Source organism: Phocoena sinus, chromosome 3, assembly GCF_008692025.1.
Source record: "Phocoena sinus isolate mPhoSin1 chromosome 3, mPhoSin1.pri, whole genome shotgun sequence".
Taxonomy (NCBI): Eukaryota; Metazoa; Chordata; class Mammalia; order Artiodactyla; family Phocoenidae; genus Phocoena; species Phocoena sinus.
This window is the reverse complement of record NC_045765.1, coordinates 47,562,499-47,585,597: the sequence shown is the minus strand read 5'-3', so window position 1 is coordinate 47,585,597 and position 23,099 is coordinate 47,562,499. Positions and strand designations below refer to the sequence as shown.

The window sequence follows — 23,099 nt, the reverse complement described above, 5'->3', positions numbered from 1 at the left end:
TTTCACTCTATTTTTAACTTCTTCCTAAATATATGACATGAAGAGTGGGGTATGTTTCATAGATTTTCTTTTCTAGTTTAAATTCTTTTTCCTTTTTAATTGTCTTCTAGGAGAGTTCCTCAGTGTAATCTTCTTCAAAAATTTATTTTACATTTGTGTCTATCCTACTTTATTCTTGATATTGTGTGCCATACTAAGTCACAGGTCCATATCCTAAGTTTTCCAAATCTATAATAAAGACATTTTTGTCATGACAATAATGACAACAAAAAATTTGTTTTGCAATGTGGTATCATATTCTTTGGTTTTAGATAGAAATTAAGTTCAAGTTAACTCTGAATCAGAATATCTAGCTTATGTCACAATAATGAGTTGCCAAATAACGTTTCATAACTATTTCTTCTTCACCACAAGCCTGTAATGTGGATAGGGTGTGAATTCCCATTTTTCAGATAAGGAAAGTGAGAATCAAAGAGGTGAAGTGAGTGGGTGGCAGATCTGAGATTCCAACACTAGTCATCAGTTATTACCTAGTGCAATTGTTTTTCTCACCAAACAGGTTTGTCCCTATATATATGTCATATTATTAGAGCAGAGATTTTCGTATTTATCTCATCATCCCTAAAAGGTGTTTAGCTTTATTGGCTTGATTATCAGTAAAGAAAACATTTAAAAAACAACAGCAACAACAGTAAATGGTCAGGATATGCTAGGCACTGTTCTAAGAACTATACATGTATTAATACATTTAAATCTCTTTATAATCCTGAGAAGTTGGTAATATTATATGCATTTTGCAAATGAGGACACTATAGCACAGAGTGGTTAAGTAACCCAAATCACATAGCTAATAAGTGGCAGATTTAGAATTATGAACCCAGCAATCTGGCTCTTGATCATTAATCTATAATACTATAAACTTTACTGTAGCTTATAGTTTGCAGAGAGCTTTCATATCCATTGTCTACTGGACCTCATGACTACTCTATAGAGAAGGCAGGCAGGTTTTGATTGACATACAGTTTGCTAAGTTTCAAAGAGGTGACTTGGCCCACCTCACCCAGATAGCAGGTGTCTGAAATCTTACTGAAATCATTTTTTCTGAAATCTGATTATATATTTCTGTTCTTGGACAATGCCTTATTACCCACGAGTTTATTAGTTCACTGCAGTCTCCTTATTATATTTTCCTTCTCCACTGAGTTATATTGTTGTGGGCTTAAAATATTAATCTATTTATGCACTTAAGGAATATTTTATCTCTTATAGTTTGATGTTCCTTGATCATGTCTCTTGCAGTTGAATTGCAGTGATTTCAAGAAAGGAGAAAGGGATGAGGATTTTATCTGTACCCTTATTTATGCAGCTGTTTGTGGCACAGATGGGAAAACATACAGTAACAGATGTACACTATGTGCTGAGAACGCGTGAGTATTCTCTGAAGCAGGCTTTCTCCCTAAAGCATGTTCTCTGTATAATTATATAACACATTTTTTTCTTACATCTTTAAGATAACAATCCATTTTGTGGGAGTTAGCCATCGATAAATTATTAGGATCACTTCTTTTACTATTCTTAAGAGAAAAAATATGTAGTATAACACTTTATATTTTACAAGCACACTTGTGGGCAATTTATCAGATGGTTATCACTTTCTGTGAAGTAAGACATCTGATATATCTATATCTGTATACAACCACACACATACACGTATATCTATTCATACATACATATACATACACATTTATCTGTTATCTATTTATCTCCTTTCTACCTACTTAGGAGTATATCCTTTTTCATAGAGAATTATTTAATTATTAAATGATATTTATTTATTAAATGCTCAGTAATTTATAATATTAGGGTAACTGGGACTTAATATTGAACTTCTTCCCATCTATTCAACATTCACCAAATGTAGCTAAAGCATCTCACTGCCCTATATTTTGTCCTCATTTGGTTCTTTCTCTACGCTCCGGGCTAGGTTTGGTTATTGACTGTCTTCAGCCAACAAGATGGCATCCCTCCTTTACAGGTTCTGGCTTATGACCTCAGTCTTGAATTGGCTGCTTTTCAGTTTTTGCAAATATAACAACCAATGTTTGAGAAGGCTAGTAAGAGATAATGATAAATATTCAGTCTTAAGGTTCTACAAGCTTTATCCTTCCTTATAATAAGTATCTTTACCAAACCACAACTGAGTTACATCACTCTGATCCCTCACATGACTGCATTTTCAGAAATACACTCTAAAACTATGTCTTCCACTTTCACCAAGGGTCAATATAAAGAAACAGAAAACAAAAAATAGGTAAAGGAAGAACAATTTTTTATTACACATGTATTTGTAACACTACTATGAACACACTGTACACTAGTTCTTACCATGTTTTATGTGGGGAAGCCTGTGATAGCTTATCTAAGCCTCTAATTTCTGGTATATGACTTATTATTAGACAATGAGAATCATCCTGCTCATTGTGTTTCTTTCTTAGTTGTCTGCTAGGAAACTCTGCAATAACACTGGAATTCAATTTTTATATTTTTCCTCAGCTGATCTCTTTGGGTATAACTTTTTTCTTATCACTTTTAACTACTTAGTTTTTTTCCTCCTATTGTTTTTATTATATTTTTATTGTTATACAGATGGTTATAGATCTTTTTAGAGAGTAGGAAGTGTATCATTTTTGTGCTCCTGTGTTTTCAGATATGCTTTTAAAGTTCTATGAGACTGAACAATATTAATTAGGGCCTTACATACTTTCCATGAAAAACAAAATATTAGTTATCATAACCCAAATGAAGAATGGTATAATAGTATGCTGGGGACTATAAACTTGAATTCGATTATTTAAAACAACATGATCAACAACAAAGTTCTTTGGGTGAAAAAAAAAATAGTTCCTTGGGTGGCATCTAATATCTATTTACAAGATTTACTTTTTCCCACTCTTCTGATATGGGTCCTCTCTGGAAACAGGAAAAAAAATCTGGAAATAACATTTACAGGTCTGAATCTTATCAGCTCTCCAACATGCTCTCCAAATTTCTTTGACTGTAATTTATAAACACAGACTTTCGTTAGAAAAAGTAAAGAATGCAGTGTGACACCTATTTTCAAAAGCAAAGGAGAATCACAATACATGAAGAAAAACTGCATTTGGTGAGAAGTTCCATGATATTAAACTGCTGTGTCTACTAACTTTTAATTCCAGTAAAACCAAAGGTCAAGTTGGCATAAAAAGTGAAGGAGAATGTAAGAAGAGTAATCCAGAGCAGGTGAGGACGAATGTCAGAGTTGGGGGGAACACTGGGGGGCTGACTTTGAAAAGAAAGAAGATGGTCTCCTCTTCCTTCTTTGATGGGGGTGTTTGGAAAGAATTCATTCTTGCTGCACCTGAAATGGAATACTGCTCATTTAGATGAAAAGCAACTGATAGTTCCCGAAACGGGAGCGGGTTACTTTGGTATTTAGACCTTTCATCTCTATTTCTGCTTTCTATGAAAACAAAGGAAGGGAGGGAGGGAGGGAAAGGAAACTACATGTGTTGTAGAAAGGGAACTACTTCAGTTAACTTAACCTGAGTAGAAACCCCAGCAATGTCACTTGCAGTCAGGAGATTTTGGGCAGATTACTTAACCATACTTTACCAGTGCTTCCATATCTAAAAATGACAGTTGGGCTAACACCTTCTTTCTATGCTAAAATTCTGTGAGCCTGTGATAATAGGCGAAGTGAGTGAGGTTACCCCCATCAAGACATTTAGCACATTGTATTTTTTTCTTTAGATTTATTTAAACTATATTTTTTGTCTTTTTAAATTGAAGTATAGTTGATTTATAATGTTGTGTTAATTTCTGCTGTACAGCAAAGTGATTCGGTTATATATATATATATACACACACACATTCTTTTTTATATTCTTTTCCATTATGGTTTATCATAGGATATTAGCACATTGTATTTTTTTAGCTGTATAGCATTATTTTTATGAGAAAAAGATAAATATATGTATATGTGTGTAAATATGCTTTTGCTTTTATATGCTTAGGGAAAAAAGGGAGATACCTAAAAAATCACAAATACATTTATCCCTGGAAAGTAGGATTACTCTAGGATAGTGGTTTTCAATGTTTTTTGTCTTAGGATTCATTTAAACCCTTAAAAATTATTGAGGACCCCACGGAGCTTTGTTTATGTGAGTTATATCTATAGATATTTATTGTATCAGGAGTAAAAACTGAGAACTTGAAAAATATGTTTATTTTTCATTTTAAATTACAATAAACCCATTGCATGTTAACATAAATAACCTATTTATATAAAAAGCCACATTTTCCATAATTAAACAGTGAGAAGGTAACATTGTTTTATCTTTTGTAACTCTCTCTTTTATTGAAGTATAGTTGATTTATAATGTGCTAATTACTGCCGTACAGCAAAGTGATTGTTATAGATATACATTCTTTTTTTTAATATTCTTTTCCATTATGGTTTATCATAGGATATTGAATACAGTTCTCTGTAGCATGTTGTATTTTAAATGTCTCTTTGTATCACCCAGTAGATTGTGAGCAAGTTGAGGCAAGGACTGTGTTCTACCTTTGTTCTAACACATCATAGGTTATCCACGTTTACTAATAAATGAATAAACAAGTAAATGAGTCCTATAGTTAACCATGTGAATTATACAGTACTTACTGACCTACTTTTACATGACTGGCATTGCTCTAGGTAGCTAGTGTGCACTAGGCAGAGGGGCACTGGGTTCTATAAAATTTCTGAAAATGGTGTTGTAAGCATTACCATCCGGATGGTAAATGTCAAGTTTCTTTCCCTGTTCTTCAGGATATATGTAGTGATTTTCGGCCTTATGTGAAGGATGGAAGACTTGGATGCACAAGGGAAAATGAACCAGTTCTTGGTCTTGATGGAAGGACACATGTCAATAAGTGTGTGATGTGTGCTCAGCTATTGTAAGTATCCTCACCCCCAAGCTGGCTAGCAGGTGGACCTGATGAGAATGTACTTGGTTGCTATCCTGCGAACCACTCCACAGAGAGATAAAGTCCTTTTCCTCAAGCATGTTATCCTTTGTCTTTATAAGGTGAAATGGGCCTTGCTCCCAGAGTGGCTTCTTCTCTTTTTAATTCATATTATCTGATAAAGTTTCTTTCTTTTTTTTTTTTTTTTGCGGTATGCGGGCCTCTCACTGTAGATAGGGCTTCCCTGGTGGTGCAGTGGTTGAGAGTCCGCCTGCTGATGCAGGGGACATGGGTTCGTGCCCCATTCCGGGAAGATCCCACGTGCCGCGGAGTGGCTGGGCCCGTGAGCCATGGCCGCTGAGCCTGCGCGTCCGGAGCCTGTGCATCCGGAGCCTGTGCTCTGCAACGGGAGAGGCCACAACAGTGAGAGGCCCGCGTACCGCAAAAAAAAAAAAAAAAAAAAAAAGGAGTAGATAAAGCGGTTATGCTAGTTATTTATTTAATTATAATGACTTGAAAATGCACAGTGTTTTATAAGGCATAATATTTCAAAATTTAAAAGGTGCTCTCTTGTGGAATAATCTAAGTCAGTCATTTGACATGCACTGCTTCATTCAGGCATGTAGAGATACTCTCACTGAAGATGACAGTCTAATTTAAAATAATGTCATGTGGCTGAATTTATTAGTTGTATAAAAGGTGGGACTTTATGAAAGGGAAGAACTGTTGGGTTAATCTTTCTCTCAGTGCCTGACACTGCTCTGAGCACTGAGACACAGATATGAGTAAGATCCACAGTCTTTAATATTCTGACTGTTAAAGCATAGATTCTCTAATCCGTTTGTCAGCAAGCCTTAAAGTGCTCTATTTATATCACTGGATTTTTAAAATCAGGAGAGAGAAAGATTTAACAGATTAAAGGACTTCACATCTGTCTTTGAAAATTATAGTATGCTGTGTGGAATTCAAGGGCATGTCCTCTCAGGTTTAAAAAGTTATTATAACTGGTTTCCAGACAGGAAATCATCCTCATTTCCACTTTCTTATCTAGGAGGCATGCATTTTTAGTGCTCAAACCTGCCCTAATTCTATGATCCTGTGTTTCTTTCCATGTGCTAGCTAAAAAAGAGAATCTGACCTCCCTGACTCCTGGTTGGTTTCTTCCTCTGTAGAACTAAGATAGTCTTGTCTATCTCCAAGTTGAACTGCAGTTAGATAATAGATCTGAAAGGACTTAGAAGCTCAGTTCAATGTAGCTTTTATTGACAAGGGTGCTTTTACATGAAGGCAAACAAGTACTTTACAAGGTTTAAAAAAGCTATACATAAGGGTGTGGATGACAACATGTACTTCAAATGCTTAGTTTGGTTTCATCCTTGTCACAGCATTGTTTTAAAGCTCTTGGTTCTTCCTGTTAAAGCAAGTTTTCCTGACAATCTTCTGTGTGTCAATCAAGGAGTCACACCTATCCAGTTTTACAGAACAAGGCTTCTAATTGATTGTCAGTGAGTCAGTTTCACACCGATCCTTATCTTTGGCAATTTTCTGGCTCAAACATTCAAGACAGGCAAAGCTTGTCTCGTATAAGTGGATGGGTTGAGCAAGTTGAGCAAAGGATATGGAAGTGCTTAGCACAGAACTGGACACTGAAGATATGATAAAGTCATAAACCGACCAACTATTTTCTTTTCTTAACAGCTTAAAAGAAGCTGAAGAAAATGCCAAGCGAGAAGGTAAAACCAGAATTCAACGAACTGCTGAAAAGGTAAATTTCTTATCAACACAATTTGGTTCTTGTGGACATAAATATTAACAATTTATACTTGAACCTTTAAGGTAATTCAATCATGTCATTGTTCTTCATTATTACATTGAACTTTTCTCCTTAATTTTAAAGTTTCCCAAGTTGAATTCCTAGTACAATATTCCTAGTATAATATTCCTAAGTATATTAATCACTAGATTCAAAGTTAAAATAGCATTTCCCACCTAAAGCTCAAAATACTCTGCTTGCTTAAAAAAAACAAGACAAAGTTTATGCAAATTAAATTCTGCTTAGTTTCCACCAGACTTCTCTTTGACTTAATGTAAATTACTTTTGCTTTGAATAAATTAGTTAAAAAGGCAACTTAATATAAATTTGACAGGAATAACTTGAAAATAATTCCAGAATCTTTTAAACAGTATATCCACTGGTGTATTTTATGTATATTCCCACTGATGCAAATGAGTTATTCATTTTTCCATTATGGTTATTATGTTCAGAGAGGCATGCATTTATAAAGGTCATGCTTCTGATTAAACAAAAACCTCAAACAATTATTGATATTGTTTTTAAAATAACCTTGAAATTAAGGTTTTTCAAATTATTCGATGATTTAGTTTTTCAATCTAGTATAAAAAATTATTCCTTTCGTTAATTGAATATGCATTGTAGATAACACAGCCTGGATTTTAAATCACCAAGGTTATTAAACCCTACTTTCAATGAAAGTGATAGCAGCTACTTTGGTAATGAGTAGTCTTTTGTTGAAAAGTCAGAACACCTGAGTTTTAGTCCTTCTCTGGGTGTGTGAAACTGAGCAACTCATCTCTTCTGTCCAGGTCTCAATTTTCATTATTCGTAAAATAAGGAGGCTGGGTAAATGATCTCAATTTTACCCTCCTGTTGGATTCTGATTCTGTGTCCTGCACCCTTTGGTGCTAATAAAAAGATACTATTTTTGTGGATTGTAGGGCATATGTTTTCCTAAGGGGAGACACAGGTGCAATTTTTGGTAGTTAAGAGCTGAACTTCCACTTCATAATGCCATTCAATGAAACAAATGTCACACCCTAAATAGGGCATTCAGAATTTAAATTAAGAAACACAGAGCATTCACAATTATCCATAATGTGTTCAACACTCACTGAGATTTGAAAAGCAATTTTGTTGTGGTGGTTGTTAAATTTCAGTATAACACTTTGGGTCATCTTGTGATATTCAACATTTTATTACTTCATAAACAGGGAGTTTCTTTTCCCTTGTCTTTCATCATGCCTCAGCTACTTTTCCTTCTTTTTGTCTGTGGCTGGGATCATTGTTTTGGTGGGGTCATTGGACATGATTATGTTAAACAGGACTGCATTATTGTGATGGCTCAATATTTGCCCCATAATTAACCTGTCAGTGGGTTGATCACACAGCATTTCTTTAGAATCTCCTTGGATGAATCACAACTTATAAACTGAAATTATCATTGTTTCTTTTATGGGAACCATTGAGCATCAATTTTATTACCACACTGTGATTATCAGGTGACTGTCTTCTGCATCTGTATTCCTAGATTGTTACAACCAGGAAGTTCGGAACACACCCATTACTCCTCTAAAGACAAATATCTCATTAGATTCTCTTTTAAAGTGTCCTAATGAAGTGTGAGTTATATATTTTTTTAAATCAGAGAATACTAGATCTAGAAAAGGTCCTAAAGAGCAGCTATTCTGAAAACTGCCTTTGTGTTGGTAGTGAGACTGAAGTCTCAAAGGTGATGTGACTTTGCTATGGTCTCCCAGTGAGTTAGAGCCACAGTTTAATTTCCCTTCTGACTCCAAACCACACTCTTTTTTAAAATACATTTTTTAATTGAAGTATAATTGATATGCAATATCACGTTAGTTTCAGGTGTACATCACACTGATTTTATATATATATATATATATATATATATATATACACATTTCAAAACAGTCACCATGATAAGTCTAGATACCATTTGTCACCATACAAAGTTCTTATAATATTATTGACTATATTCCCTTTGCTGTACATTACATCTCCATGACTTATTTATTTTATAACGGGAAGTCTGTACCTCTTAATCCCCTTCACCTATTTCCCCTACCCCACCCCACTCCCCTCCCCACTGGCAACCACCAGTTTGTTCTCTGTATCTATGAGTCTGTTTTATTTGTTCCTTTGTTTTGTTTTTTTAGATTCCACATATAAGGAAAGTCATACAGTAATTACCATTCTCTGTCTCACTTATTTCACTTAGCATAATACCCTTTACAACCCATCCACACTGTCACAAATGGAAAGATTTCATTCTTTTTCATGACTGAATAATATTCCATCCATCCATACATACACATTGTATATATGTATATATCACATCTTCTTTATCCATTCATCTACTGATGAACACTTAGGTTGTTCCACGTCTTGGCTATTGTAAATAATACTGCAGTGAATAAACCATACTCTTTATGCTCACGCTTTTTTAGCTGAAATGGGAAGATGAGGGTCATACAGTTGAAAAAGGCTATAGAGAAGCATTTTTATAGATTATATTATAGTAATATATGCTATCAAGTAGTGTTTTGGTATAGTGTTTTAAAGTTTATATATATATTTATCATATATAATTAAATATAACTTTTGTATACACACATACCCACACACACATATATATGGCCCTTATCAAATAGAATTTTCAAAACACAGAGAGAAACTTGAAAATACTGAATTCAAGCATCAATCAGGAAATTTGTGTGTATAAACCTCTTCTGAATTTTGGGAGGAAGTCACAACCTTTTTAGGTTTTCTAAATAAAGATTAGTCTTGATGGTCTGCATTTCTAAGTGGGTAATGAAGGAAAATTAGGTTCACTCCTGAGGTTTCCACCTGCAGTGTTAGAAATGAACATTGATAAAGGTGGCAGAGTATATATAAAAATGATCCACAGAGAAAACAAATAGAGTAAGCATAATGCTGTTGGATACCATCTTATTCCTTTTTCCTTGCAAACTAAGTACGTTGTTCTTGACTTGTTCCATATTAAGTAGCTCTTAAGTATCTCGTCTTACATATTCTATATTCTGCTCATTGGCAACACTTCTGTTTTGTCTTGGCTGCTGTGTTTTGTTATGTCTTTGTTGGAACCTCACGACAGATCTTTTATTTATTATCTTTTTCCATAGATTTGAAAGTGAACAAAAACTATCTGATTTTAGAAAGTATTTGCTCAGCCTTATTCTTTCCTAGGCTCTTTTACCCTTTAATAAACACACGACATAGTATATACAGGTACCGAGTAATTTGACAATGTAATTACTATTTCTCATTAACACGTTGTGTGTGTTCACCAACACCTTCTAGATATGACATTCTTTGACTATAAATCCATGATGCACATTTTCTAGATTAAAGAATAGAAAAGTGCTAAATGTAATTACTTGTCTTTTTAAAGGATTTCTGCAAGGAATATGAAAACCAAGTGAGGAATGGAAGACTTCCTTGTACACGGGAGAGTGAGCCAGTCCGTGGCCCTGATGGCAGGATGCATGGCAACAAATGTGCCCTGTGTGCTGAAATTTTGTAAGTATAGATGTGGTTTCTTTGGAGTTACTCAAAAGGTGAAGTGGAGAGTGACTAAAATGATAAGAACAATGTTCGTGGGAATATTTGTTGTTGAGAATTTTTGAGCTGTTTTATGTCCTCTACAAATCATAATACCACCTAATAAGTAGGCTCCAATGCTATATATTTCTTTTTTAATACAAATGGATTCTAATTTCCAGTAGGATGACTGGATTACAAAATACTTGTTAACATTTTCTCCCATGACCTTTGTAGGCCTTTTTATGAGCTAGTCATAGTACAGAATGAGGGTTAAAAGCAGGCACTAGGACTTTGATTCTTTTCCTTCAGTAATTACCCCATTGTGGCAGAATAGATGGGATGCCCACAAAAACCTCCATGTTCATATGGGAACTGGATTAACTCTATCTTTTCATCTTGGACATCTGACCCTGGGGGAAGAGCAAATCCCACAACATATAAATTACGGCACTTATAAAGATGGCTCAGCAAAGGTCTCATCACATTTTTTTTTAGATCCTTGAACTCTGTGAGCTCTTTCCTACACTTTCTGACTGCCAGTTCTTGTTTTGGCCAGCTAATGTCTCTTCTATGGTTTGCATTTCAAGATTATCCTTCCTTGGATGAAATCTCCTAAAATCACTAATTAAATTCAATCTTTATAACACTTGATAATTTTATTTTATAATAGTCATCATAGTTGGTATTTGTATAATTATTTCTAGTACTATTTGTCACTCTTCTCTACTGGTCTGTAAGTTCTAAGAAGATAGGGTATGTGTTTATACTGTAAACTACTGAACTATATGCCCAGAGTGCTTTCCAATGCTTGCCGAAAAATAATTACTAACCAAATGTTGAATAAATAAGTGAATGAATGAATGTATGGACAAAGATCCCTGCTCTTAAGAAGCTTAAGGCTAATAGTAAAAATAATCCTTGGATGTACACACACACACACACATACATTGCAAGACAGAATGAAAACTATCCTATAAGAGAAGAATATACAAGTATGAAAACACACTGAAAGATGTAGAACTCATTTCCACTTGGAGGTATGGGATGTCTTCTTAAAGAAGGTAGAATTTAAGCTGGGGAGGTTTAAAAGGGAAGATGACAAAAAAAAAAGAAAAAAAAGATTGTTACAGTGGAAGGAAATGGCAAACTTAAAGGCAAAATGAAAGGGGTTCTTTGGGGAAATGGTGAAGATTTCAATTTCATAAGGGGCTTTAGGGTGATTTGAAAATGTTTGTTCTAAAACTCAGGAACACTTAGCTGTTTTTTTCCACTTGCATCTAAATGACTATTTTGTAGCTTGAAGATTCAAAACATCTATATTCACTTCCTTATTTTTGTTTCTTTCTCCAGCAAACAGCATTTTTCAGAAGAAAAAAATAAAGCAGATGAACACCTGAGAAAGGCTAAAGAAAAAGTTAAAAGAGAAACTGAGGTGAGGATTAGTTTGATCAATTCAGCTACGACTTTTGTAGGGGGTGTGTGTGTGTGTACTTTACTGTAGAATGCATTTTCAATATTTGTTTATTTTTCCTCCACTACTAATGGGTTTCTGGAGACTAATTTTTAGTTACTATTTTATAAGATTTAGAATACTTATGACATTACAATTTTTAGCTCTATTTGGAGGAAATTAAGGCACATTAGTAAAAACAGTTCTACACTCCTGAATGAAGGTGATCTGAATTCAAAGCTGATATACATTCTTCAAATGTGTGACAGTTGTTTTGGGCGTTTTCATTTTGAAAGCAATAGCAATGTAAAATTTTAATATGATCCTTTTAAAATCATACGACATTCTACTTTAAAAACACCTCTTAACTAGTCATCTCCCTTTTTTCCACTGCTGCCATCTTAGCACAGATACCTAATAGCTTTCTTTTGCATTGATACATTAGCATCCTGCCTGTTCTCTATACTTCTAGCCAACATCTTCCTCAATCTTCAAGATTCAATTATTCTTCCATGTTGTTTTCACAGAGTAGGAAATACTTCCATGAACCAACGGCATTATGAAAATCTAATGTTTACAGGTATTCTAGAGTGTATTTGGACCATTTCACTCCATTAAAGAGACCCTATTTAACTTATTTCTTAGAGTTATCCCACCTTCTATGAAGTGTAGTTCAGTTTCATAAAATAGCTCATTCTCATAGTCCACCTTCTGCCTTCATGTAACTATATCTTAATTGCTAAGGCCTGTTTCAACTGCTTTCTTTCCTTCAGTCCTAGGTTACACAGTCCTTTTAATTTTAGCTGTTAAATGTCCCTCAACTATCCTTTCACTTTCAATTTCTTCCTTCCTTTCTCTCTTCCTTTTCTTTTTCTCCCTTCCTTCCTCCCTCCCTCCCTCCTTCCCTCCCTCCCCCCTTTCTCCCTTCCTTCCTTCTTCCCTCCTTCCTTCCTTCCTCCCCTCCTCCCTCTTTCCCTCTCTCCCTCCCTCCCTTCCTTCCTTCTCTTCTATAGTTTCCCTAGCTTCAGTCTTTAGTCACTTAAACCCTCCACACATCCGACTGGATAATCTTTCTAAAACAAAGATTTGATTAGGTCCTTCTCTGCTATAAATATTGTTTTCCATTTCCTAAGAATAAAGTCCAAAGTCCTTCCAAAGTTCAGTAGTCTGATTTTGACTTTCTTCAAAGTCTCCTTTTAATGAGTTCCCAAACCTTCCTCTTTGTGTCCTGCTAATTCTTTAGCCACTATACTCCTGACTGTAACAGATTATCTCAAAATAACATACTCTTTTACGCCTGTGTCTTTGCATATCATAATTCCTCCTGGAGGACTTTTTTGCCACATTGTTCTCCTAGGCACATTCTAAAGATACAACTCAAATATAAGCTCTTCTCTGAACTTCCTTGGATCATTCTTTCCTATATGCTAGTGCGTACTTAATTTAGACATGTGTCATATCCCTTAGCTTTTTATATTGCAATTCCTTATCCTTTTCACTTGACATAAAAGTGCTGAATCACATTCATATTTAATCCCTTTAACTTAATATATTTGTTGAACACTTAAATGGATGAATCTTAATTTATTTATTTATTTTTTAAATTATTTCTGGCTGCACTGGGTCTTCGTTGCTGCGCACAGGCTTTCTCTAGCTGCAGCGAGCCGGGGCCACTCTTCATTGCAGTGCACGGGCTTCTCATCATGGTGGCTTCTCATGTTGTGGAGCACGGGCTCTAGGCGTGCGGGCTTCAGTAGTTGCAGCATGTGGGCTCAGTACCTGTGGCTCATGGGCTCTAGAGCACAGGCTCAGTAGTTGTGGCTCATGGGCTTAGTTGCTCCACGGCATGTGGGATCTTCCCGGACCAGGGCTCGAACCCGTGTCCCCTGCATTGGCAGGCAGATTCTTAACCACTGCGCCACCAGGGAAGCCCCAAGTGGATGAATCTTACAAGAAGAGAAATATCACAAAACTTTTGGACAATTATACATCCTAAATGTTTTATTTTTTTATCCTTAATTCCTCTTTTCCAATATCTTTGATAAAGAGTATCTAAAGTTTATAGAGAACCATATCTAAACTGTCTCATTTTCTTTATTCAGAAACTCTGCAGTGAGTATCAGGATCATGCAATGAATGGAATCCCTTTCTGTACCAAAGAAAATTACCCTATTCGTGGCCCAGATGGGAAAATGCACGGCAACTTGTGTTCCCTGTGTCAAGACTTCTAGTGAGTACAGAGTTTTAGAATGTCGAAGAGAAAAGGGAACCTACAGTAATCTAATAGAACTAGCTTGTTTCATAGATGGGCAAACTGGGAAGGGAGTTCAAGAAGTTACATGGAGAATGTAAGTAATAGAGCTGGGAATAAGTACCTAGAGCATTTATGCCAAGATGTCTGTTACCCCCGACACTCATTCTCTTAGCACTGGAACATCCTGACTTATGCAAATATCAAATTCTCCCTACTGCTGAAGCTTCATATTGTGAACCCGTTGTACAAGTTTATAGGCATCTCATCTTCCAGAGAGGCAAAGACCCAAAGTTAACACTTACTGCAGAAACTGATTATTGAAGTTGCCCATGAAACAACCATGAACTCTTATTAAATTACAGTAAATGTTACTTTATATAATGTGACATTTCTCAGTAAGTTATAACTGAGTTTGGTGTCAAAATTTGGGACTGTACTCAGTTTATCTGATTGAGTTCAGATGAAGTAGTTGACTACATTTAGAATCTTTGGTCCTTTGTAATTTGATTGACAACCAGGTATGGTTGAAATACCATCAGTTAACTGTACATACCATGCAATTCCATTGTACAAAGCAAATTTAGGCTCATTTGGTTTATCAATGTATGGAAATTATTAATATTTTTCCACCCATCCTACATTTTCTTACAGATAACACAGCCATGAGTAAGCAATACATGTAAACTGAATTAATAAAGCTACGGCATACACGACGTGGTAGATAGAACATAGACTTGAGAGGAGAAATTTGGGTTAGTTGTTGTCATATCCTGAGATTATAAGCAAAGCCCTCACCACCTCACCTTGTCTCTGTGAAACAAGGGGACCAGTCAATGTGCTTTATTAAGGCCACTTTCAGGCTCCAGGTATAATGTCACCGCAGTACTAGTTTTTGTTTGTTTTTGTTTTTTGCGGTACGCGGGCCTCTCACTGTTGTGGCCTCTCCCATTGCGGAGCACAGGCTCCGGATGTGCAGGCTCAGCGGCCATGGCTCACGGGCCTAGCCACTTTGCGGCATGTGGGATCTTCCCAGACCGGGGCACGAACCCACGTCCCCTGCATCAGCAGGCGGACCCCCAACCACTGCGCCACCAGGGAAGCCCATGGTACTAGTTTTGGTATCTCCCTGATGAACACTGATGATGTTCCTTTTCTGACCACAGCCAAAAAAGGTAATTTACAGAAAGCAAGTCTCCCAAATCCACAAGTAACGCTATCTTTATTTCAGTGTTATGCAGAAACTATGAAGAAGTTATGGTATCTTACACTGGAGGCTGTTTTGTTGTTTCTCATTAGTATGTGGTGATAAAGGGGCAAAGTTGCTCCTTCTTGAGGAGGGAGGACAGATTAGCAATGCAGAAATGTGGAGAAACCATTGACTGTGTTTGGTCCTATGGATCTGTCCTGTTTTTGTTTTGTTTTGTTTTTTCTAATTCAGCCAAGCAAAAGCTGAAGAAAAGAAAAAGGCTGAAGCAAAAGCAAGAAGTAAAAGAGAACCTGGAAAAGCAGACTCATATGCAGTGAGTAGACTGTAATTTGAACACACTTCAAAGAGCCTAAAGGCTGGAATATTGCCCTGCAAAAATCCCCAGAAAAACTTAACCTTTCAATCTGGAGATGACATTGAGATGAATGATATGGGAGTTGATCAATTCTTGCTGCTTCAGAAACTAACTCTGTACAGTAAAAAGAACTTATTTGCAGTCTGAAAAAAAATGATCTAGTTCTAGTTTCATCATTTACAGACTATGCTAGCTTTTGCTTACCACTTTCCTGAGACACTTAGTGTATATTTTCTACATGTGAATTTTTGAAATTTCACATCTGAGTTGGGTTCAGAATACATTGTACACACACAGAAAACATAGTTTTTACCTTTGAAATACTACAATATTCATTTTCATGGCTTTATATAAGTTACCGTTAACTTCTTCTTTAGATGATGAAAGTCTCCTAATCTTCCCTTAAGTTCTATTCTTTTTCTTATCCGACCATCCTCCCTAACACAGCTGGAGTAAAGTTTCAAAATATTAACTAGATCATAATACTGCTCTTCTTAAAATGCACAAATAACTCATTATCAACTAAAGGATGCATTTCAGTCTCCTTAACTCTCTTATTTGGCTCCTTACCGTCATTCAGAAATTCATGTTCTGCTATAGGCCAGGTAGTTTCTGACATGTGCTTCTCAGCTTATTTTAGCAATCTAAAATGTGTATTTCTCAATCCATTTCTTAACCAGGAAAATCCTATTTACTCTTCAAAGTCTCACTCAAAGTATCCTAGTTCCCTGACATCTTCCCTGATTTCCACAATCAGATTTCATGGTCCCAACCTCTGAGTTCTCAGATTTTCTTGTACCTGTATGTTTGCACTTATTTTATTCTATTTAGATTATAGTGGAGTTTACTTATCTACCTCTTTTATTATACATCCTATTATGTCTTATTTGTTTCCATCTCTTAGCAACTCACGAGGGTTTTTTTTGTTCAATTGAATTTTATATTTGAGAGAAAACACAACTAAAATCCTGGGCTCAAAGATTAGTTTCTACCAATGTAGATGCTTCAAACTTCTGCTCTGAATGGGAATAAAACGTGTGTCCAAATTACCTTCTCTATCTTGGCAAAAGCTGTGCAGACCATACCTCAAGTTTATGAGAAATGGAAAACTCCTCTGCACCAAAGAGAGTGACCCCACCAAGGGCCCAGATGGGAAAATGTATGACAGCCCCTGCTCCATGTGTGCGACTATGATGTGAGTAGAGCTGCTGCTGGGAAAATGAGGGAGGGTTTTGTCCTTTCTGCTTCATTTCTCTTTTTTGGAGCTTTATTCTATTTTGTTTCTTAAATTGTGTTTGTTTCTTATCAATGGCATTTTTTTGTGACACATTTTTGCACAATGTCATAATTGTCAAAGAATGATTCCTGCATATCAATCACTGGTTAAGTTCCCGTGGAAGTGTAAATGACATGAAACAAGGATCATACCCTTGCAGAGTGGGATATGAAATCATCTGGAAACACGACAGATCACTAGCAAACATATCAATATGCCAAACAGTACATCAGTTCATACATGGTTCATAATATATATAACTATAATAACTGAATGATATTTGAGTATTTTAGATCACTTTCAATCTGGAGATTCTATGATTCTTACTCATCTCTTTTTAAATCACTCTTTTTTAGCCAAGCAGAAAAAAAAGAAAAGAGGGAAGATGAATCAAAAAATAAAAGGCAATCTAAGAATACATCTTCCTTTGAGGTGAGGGGACCTTCTTCAACAAGTCAGAGGCATATGGACCTGGGATCCATAGATGGCATTCAGGGAATCCATAAATTCCCTTAAACTGTATGAAACATTGATACAGTTTGTGGTTTGTTTATTTGTTTATATGTGTGCATGTACACATGTGCATATGTGACTATTTCTAGGTTGAGGGTCTGTAACTTTGATCATTTAAAAATATTCACGTCTTCAAAGTTAAGAACCATTCTAAAATTTGCTAAGTGCTGACCGCCATTTAAGAAAAATGTATAAACTTCAGCAGTTTTTGCAATCTGATCCAACCCGTGTTCAACACCTCAAACTTCCCTCCTTGATTTCACAGAAGTCGTGCAGGGAATACCGCAAATCCATGAATAATGGACATCTTCTTTGCACTAGAGAGAACGACCCCATCCAGGGCCCAGATGGGAAGATGCATGTCAACCTCTGCTTCATGTGTGAGGCTTTCTTGTGAGTAGAGCTTGGGGCTTCTGAGGCAGTGGGGACAGGGAACTGCTAAGGGCAGTTTTCCAACAATTATGAATAATGCATTTTCCTCTTCAGTGTAAAACTTCAGTGTAGTTTTCCTCTTCTTTTTTTTTTATTTTTTGTGGTACGCAGGCCTCTCACTGTTGTGGCTTCTCCTGTTGCGGAGCACAGGCTCCGGACGCGCAGGCTCAGCGGCCATGGCTCATGGGCCATGTGGGATCTTCCCGGACCGGGGCACGAACCCGTGTCCCCTGCATCAGCAGGCGGACTCTCAACCACTGCGCCACCAGGGAAGCCCAGTTTTCCTCTTCTTGTGTGTCACATTTAAATGAACTAAAAAAAAAACAAACACACAAAAAACTCCAAAAACAAGTGGAGAGCTTTCAGATGATAACTACTGTGATATAAAAAATGCAGAATAATTTCAGGACATTTCAGAAAGAACTCCGAATCCTTTTTTCAGAGAAGAGAATACTCTATGACAACCATACTAATTGCTTTTAGTTTTCTGAAGGATTATCAGCTGAAAGAGGAAATGCATGAGATTACATGTAATATATTGATATCATTATGGTGCATGGCAAATTTTAGGAATTTTTGTTTTGTGTTCATGATTTTTATTTCTACTCGTTGTGTGTGACCTCAAGGAACAGAATTAAAATTGATGAGAGATATAGGGAGACATATTTGGGCACAACATGAAGATGAACTCTGCAATAGTTAGAGAAAGGCTGCTTCAGGAATGATGATTTTGTTGTACAGGAGTTGAATACCTCATTTACAGGGGACTAAAGTATGACTTTAGAATAGACAACATGGTATGTCCTCTCAAACCAGAGTCTGCTGTATTCCTTAAGTCTTTGTCCCAAGGGATACTCTATTTTCTATATGCCCAGAATCTCTGAAAGGATTCAGTCATTCCGTCTTCCCTGGTGGAGAGCAATACAACCCAGCAAATTTGTCCCATGGTGTAAGTGAGCCATGGAAGCATTAAAAAATCTGTTAGATGGAAGTCATGATGATGACCATATAATTATCATAACCAACATTTATTGGCATATAATCGGCATATACTTGGGTTTTGCTACCCAATCTCATTTAATCTTCACAACAACCGTATGAAATTGGTTCTGTATTATCCCAAGTTATAGATGGAAAAAAATTAAGGCCCAGAGAAGATGAGAATGATGGAAATTTCGGCCCAGGAAAAATGAAGAAAATGATAAGATTTCTCAATGTAGGGTGTAGACAGGGTATAATTATTTAGCAAAACCATTATCAACTTCTGGTAGTAACATCTGCCTGTTACGCTCATCTCAGTCTGTTTTTCTTTACCTTAATCTTTCAGCGATGAGCAAGTAAGTCTGCCACCTAGTGGTCATCTCTGCTGTTTCCTCTGACAAGTTTCCATTATGAAAAGAAAATGCTTCTTAAATTTTATAGTCAACTTAGACTCACAGTAAAGTTTGGATCAGTATCCATATAAAGAAGTATAAGAAACCCCACAATTTTGGAGCTATTTTAGTTAGCTTGTTCCATCAATATAAAAATTCCTTATCCAATTAAAATTTTATTGCCTCATATTTTATGGATATGTTAGCAAAGGCTATTGCCTTTCTTAAGAACCATACTTCCCTCCATAGTCATTTCTTAAACACTTTAATATCATATACAAATAGTGTTTTCAACTTTTAAAAAAGTTTTAAGTTGATCAATGAGCAGTTTTTACGTTGACTGTAATGTATGAAAACGTTTTAGCAAATTATTTTTGTCTCTACAACATGATTGACTTATATGCATTATAGATCTAATTATGCTGCAGACTGAGTATATTAAACTCAATTTCTAACACTGTTACTCATCCAAAATGGTTAACAGCTATTTCTCTCATTTCATTTTCATCATGTGCCTGTTTTTTTGTTGTTTTTATTTATTTATTTTATTTATATAAATAAAATTTATTTATTCATTTTTGGCTGTGTTGGGTCCTCACTGCTGCACACGGGCTTTCTCTAGTTGTGGTGAGCAGGGGGCCACTCTTCCTTGCGGTGCACAGGCTTCTCATTGCGGTGGTTTCTCTTGTTGCAGAACACGGGCTCTAGGAGCACGGGCTTCAGTAGTCGTGGCACATGGGCTGAGTAGTTGTGGCTTGTGGGCTCTAGGGCGCAGGCTCAGTAGTTGTGGCACACGGACTTAGTTGCTCTGCGGTATGTGGGATCTTTCCGGACCAGGGCTCGAACCCGTGTCCCCTGCATTGGCAGGCGGATTCCTAACCACTGCGCCACCAGGGAAGCCCAATATGCCTGTTTTTGGAGTGTTCACTTTCAATAATGCTTACAATGCTGATGATAACAATCACTTTTATCAATCACTTTATTATGTACCGGATACTAATTCTAACTGCTTTACATGTATCAACTTATTTAATGCTCACAACAGTCCTATGAGAGAAGTATTCTTATTACCTCTTCTATCCCTCCACTCCATTTCCCCATTTAAAGATGAGGAAAACACAGAGAGGTTAAGACACTTTTTGTGTTCCTTATTCTATTTGGCTGCAGAGTCTTTCTTCTTTCTTCTTAATCACCATGCTATACTGCCTCCCAGAAGCTAAATATCACAACTTTATAAAGAGTTCTGCACCTTTTGCAGATGTAAAAGAATCAGCAAATAAGAAAGTCCTATTCCAGGATATTTGCTGGGAAGCTAAATAGGTTTACTCATTAATTAAGGGGTTTTCCCTTGAACACCATTCTCTTGAGGTGTGGTAAATCATTCTAATTATTACCCAATAAAATTACACCTACTATGAGTGGATCTTTGGAGTTGCTTGAGAATAATCAAAGCAATGAATGATCAACCTGTGAATGTTAAGAATCTATACTACTGTATTAAGATTCTTCTGTCTCTCTTTTTTCCTGTTTCTTACAGTCAACAAGAAGAAAGAGCAAGAGCAAAGGCTAAAGGAGAAACTGCAAAGGTAATCTTCTCACAAATTCTTATATTATACCCTGACATTTTTTCTCTGCAGTAACATTCTAGATATCTCATTAGCATAAATGTTTTCCTGTTTTTTATGGGACAGAGAAAGATAAATATCATATGATATTGCTTACATGTGGAATCTTAAAAAATGGTACAAATGAACCTATGAAACAGAAATAGAGTCACAGATGTAGAAAACAATCTTATGGTTACCAAAGGGGAAATGGGGGTGGATAAATTGGGAGACTGGAATTGACATATACATAGTACTATATGTAAAACAGATAACTAATAAGAACCTACTATATAGCACAGGGAACTCTACTCAATACTCTGTAATGACCTATATGGGAACAGAATCAAAAAAGAGTGGATATAGGTATATGTATAACTGATTCACTTTGCTGTATAGCAGAAACTAACAAACATTGTAAGTCAACTATACTCCAATAAAAATTAATTTTAAAAAATGAATAAATATAACCTTTAACCTGGAAAAAAAAGTCTTAAGTACAAGTTTCCTGAGTATCAATTTTATTTCATGATAATTCAAAATTTAAGGTTTAGTTCATAAAAAATGGAGTTTAACTTATTTGGCTTTTCTTAAGATTTCTGTTGTCAGGCACAGGTTATTACTATCAATTTTTACAATTTACTAATTTCAGGTTACATAATTCCTACCTCTTAGCTATTTTAAAGAGAGAGTACAACATCCCTATCATTCACATTAGTTCAATTTACAAAACAAAGAGCACATATATTATCATATTTGATCTTTGTCAGCACCCAACTATGGAGGAATACTAGTATTTTCACTTTCAATTATGACTATTAATTAAATCCTTTGACTTTCTAATTATTTTTAATCTACTTCACATTTCTATAATTTTACAATTTTATAAGTAGCAGAGCAAAGTCTGTCTTTACATAGATGTAGGATTACTCTCACATAGCCTTACACAAGGTTTACCTTTATTCTGTTTCCTAACAACAGCTTCAAAAGTATAAGCCTAATAATTTGGGGGGGAAAGTTGACACAGTTTAAAATGTTGCCTTTAAACTGATTCATTTTCTCAGTAACTTTCTGTTACCTGGAACCATCTTTTTATTAGTAATTCAGAATTGAAAATTTGTTTTATCCATAACGTTTGATCAGTTTCTAAATCCTATTAGATTTTTCAAATGGTCTTAACACATTCCTCCTCCTCTCCACTCCCATTGTTACTCTTCTGTTTCAAATATGCATCCCCCATCCCTGGACTTTATCAAGTAACTCCCGGAAAGGTGTCAGTTTCTCCAGGCATCATACTTTCATATTTGTTCTCTCCCCCATATCTTTGTTTCAGATATGTCTTTCTTTCTTTTTTTTTAATAGATCCTTATTGGAGTATAATTGCTTCACAATACTGTGTTAGTTTCTGTTGTACAACAAAGTGAATCAGCCATATGCATACATATGTCCCCATATTCCCTCCCTCTTTTTTTTTTTTTTTTTTTTTTTTTTTTTTTTTTTTTTTTTTGCGGTACGCGGGCCTCTCACTGTTGTGGCCTCTCCCGTTGCGGAGCACAGGCTCCGGACGCGCAGGCTCAGCGGCCATGGCTCACAGGCTCAACCGCTCCACGGCATGTGGGATCTTCCCAGACCGGGGCACGAACCCGCGTCCCCTGCATCGGCAGGCAGACTCCCAACCACTGCGCCACCAGGGAAGCCCTTCCCTCCCTCTTGAACCTCCCTCCCATCCTCCCTATCCCACCCCTATAAGTTATCACAAAGCACCGAGCTGATCTCCCTGTGCTATGCGGCTGCTTCACACTAGCTAACTATTTTACATTTGGTAGTGTATATATTGTCAATGCTACTTTCACTTCGCACCAGCTTCCCCCTTCCACCCTGTGTCCTCAAGTCCATTCTCTATGTCTACATCTTTATTCCTGCCCTGCAACGAAGTTCATCAGTACCATTTTTTTTTTTAGATTCCATATATATGCGTTAGCATCAGTATTTGTTTTTCTCTTTCTAACTTACTTCACTTGTATGACAGACCGTAGGTCACTCCACCTCACTACAAATAACTCAATTTCGTTTATTTTTATGGCTGAGTAATATTCCATTGTATATATGTGCCACATCTTCTTTATCCATTCATCTGTCAATGGACACTTAAGTTGCTTCCATGTCCTGGTTATTGTAAATAGTGCTGCAATGAGCATTGTGGTAAATGTCTCTTTTTGAATTGTGGTTTTCTCAGGGTATATGCCCAATAGTGGGATTGCTGGGT

The 23,099-nt window shown here is 36.1% G+C and overlaps 1 protein-coding gene across 1 annotated transcript in view; it reads left to right on the top strand.

Moving 5' to 3' along the window:
* Nucleotides 1–23,099, top strand: part of SPINK5 (serine peptidase inhibitor Kazal type 5) — a 74,292-nt gene that overhangs the window by 16,661 nt on the left and 34,532 nt on the right. The window contains exons 5-16 of the mRNA XM_032629001.1: nucleotides 1,300–1,427; nucleotides 3,216–3,279; nucleotides 4,850–4,977; nucleotides 6,685–6,751; nucleotides 10,218–10,345; nucleotides 11,720–11,801; nucleotides 13,922–14,049; nucleotides 15,512–15,593; nucleotides 16,706–16,830; nucleotides 17,268–17,343; nucleotides 17,690–17,817; nucleotides 20,767–20,815. Of these exons, the coding sequence (XP_032484892.1) occupies nucleotides 1,300–1,427; nucleotides 3,216–3,279; nucleotides 4,850–4,977; nucleotides 6,685–6,751; nucleotides 10,218–10,345; nucleotides 11,720–11,801; nucleotides 13,922–14,049; nucleotides 15,512–15,593; nucleotides 16,706–16,830; nucleotides 17,268–17,343; nucleotides 17,690–17,817; nucleotides 20,767–20,815 (1,185 nt within the window). The remainder of the gene's footprint in view (nucleotides 1–1,299; nucleotides 1,428–3,215; nucleotides 3,280–4,849; nucleotides 4,978–6,684; nucleotides 6,752–10,217; nucleotides 10,346–11,719; nucleotides 11,802–13,921; nucleotides 14,050–15,511; nucleotides 15,594–16,705; nucleotides 16,831–17,267; nucleotides 17,344–17,689; nucleotides 17,818–20,766; nucleotides 20,816–23,099) is intronic.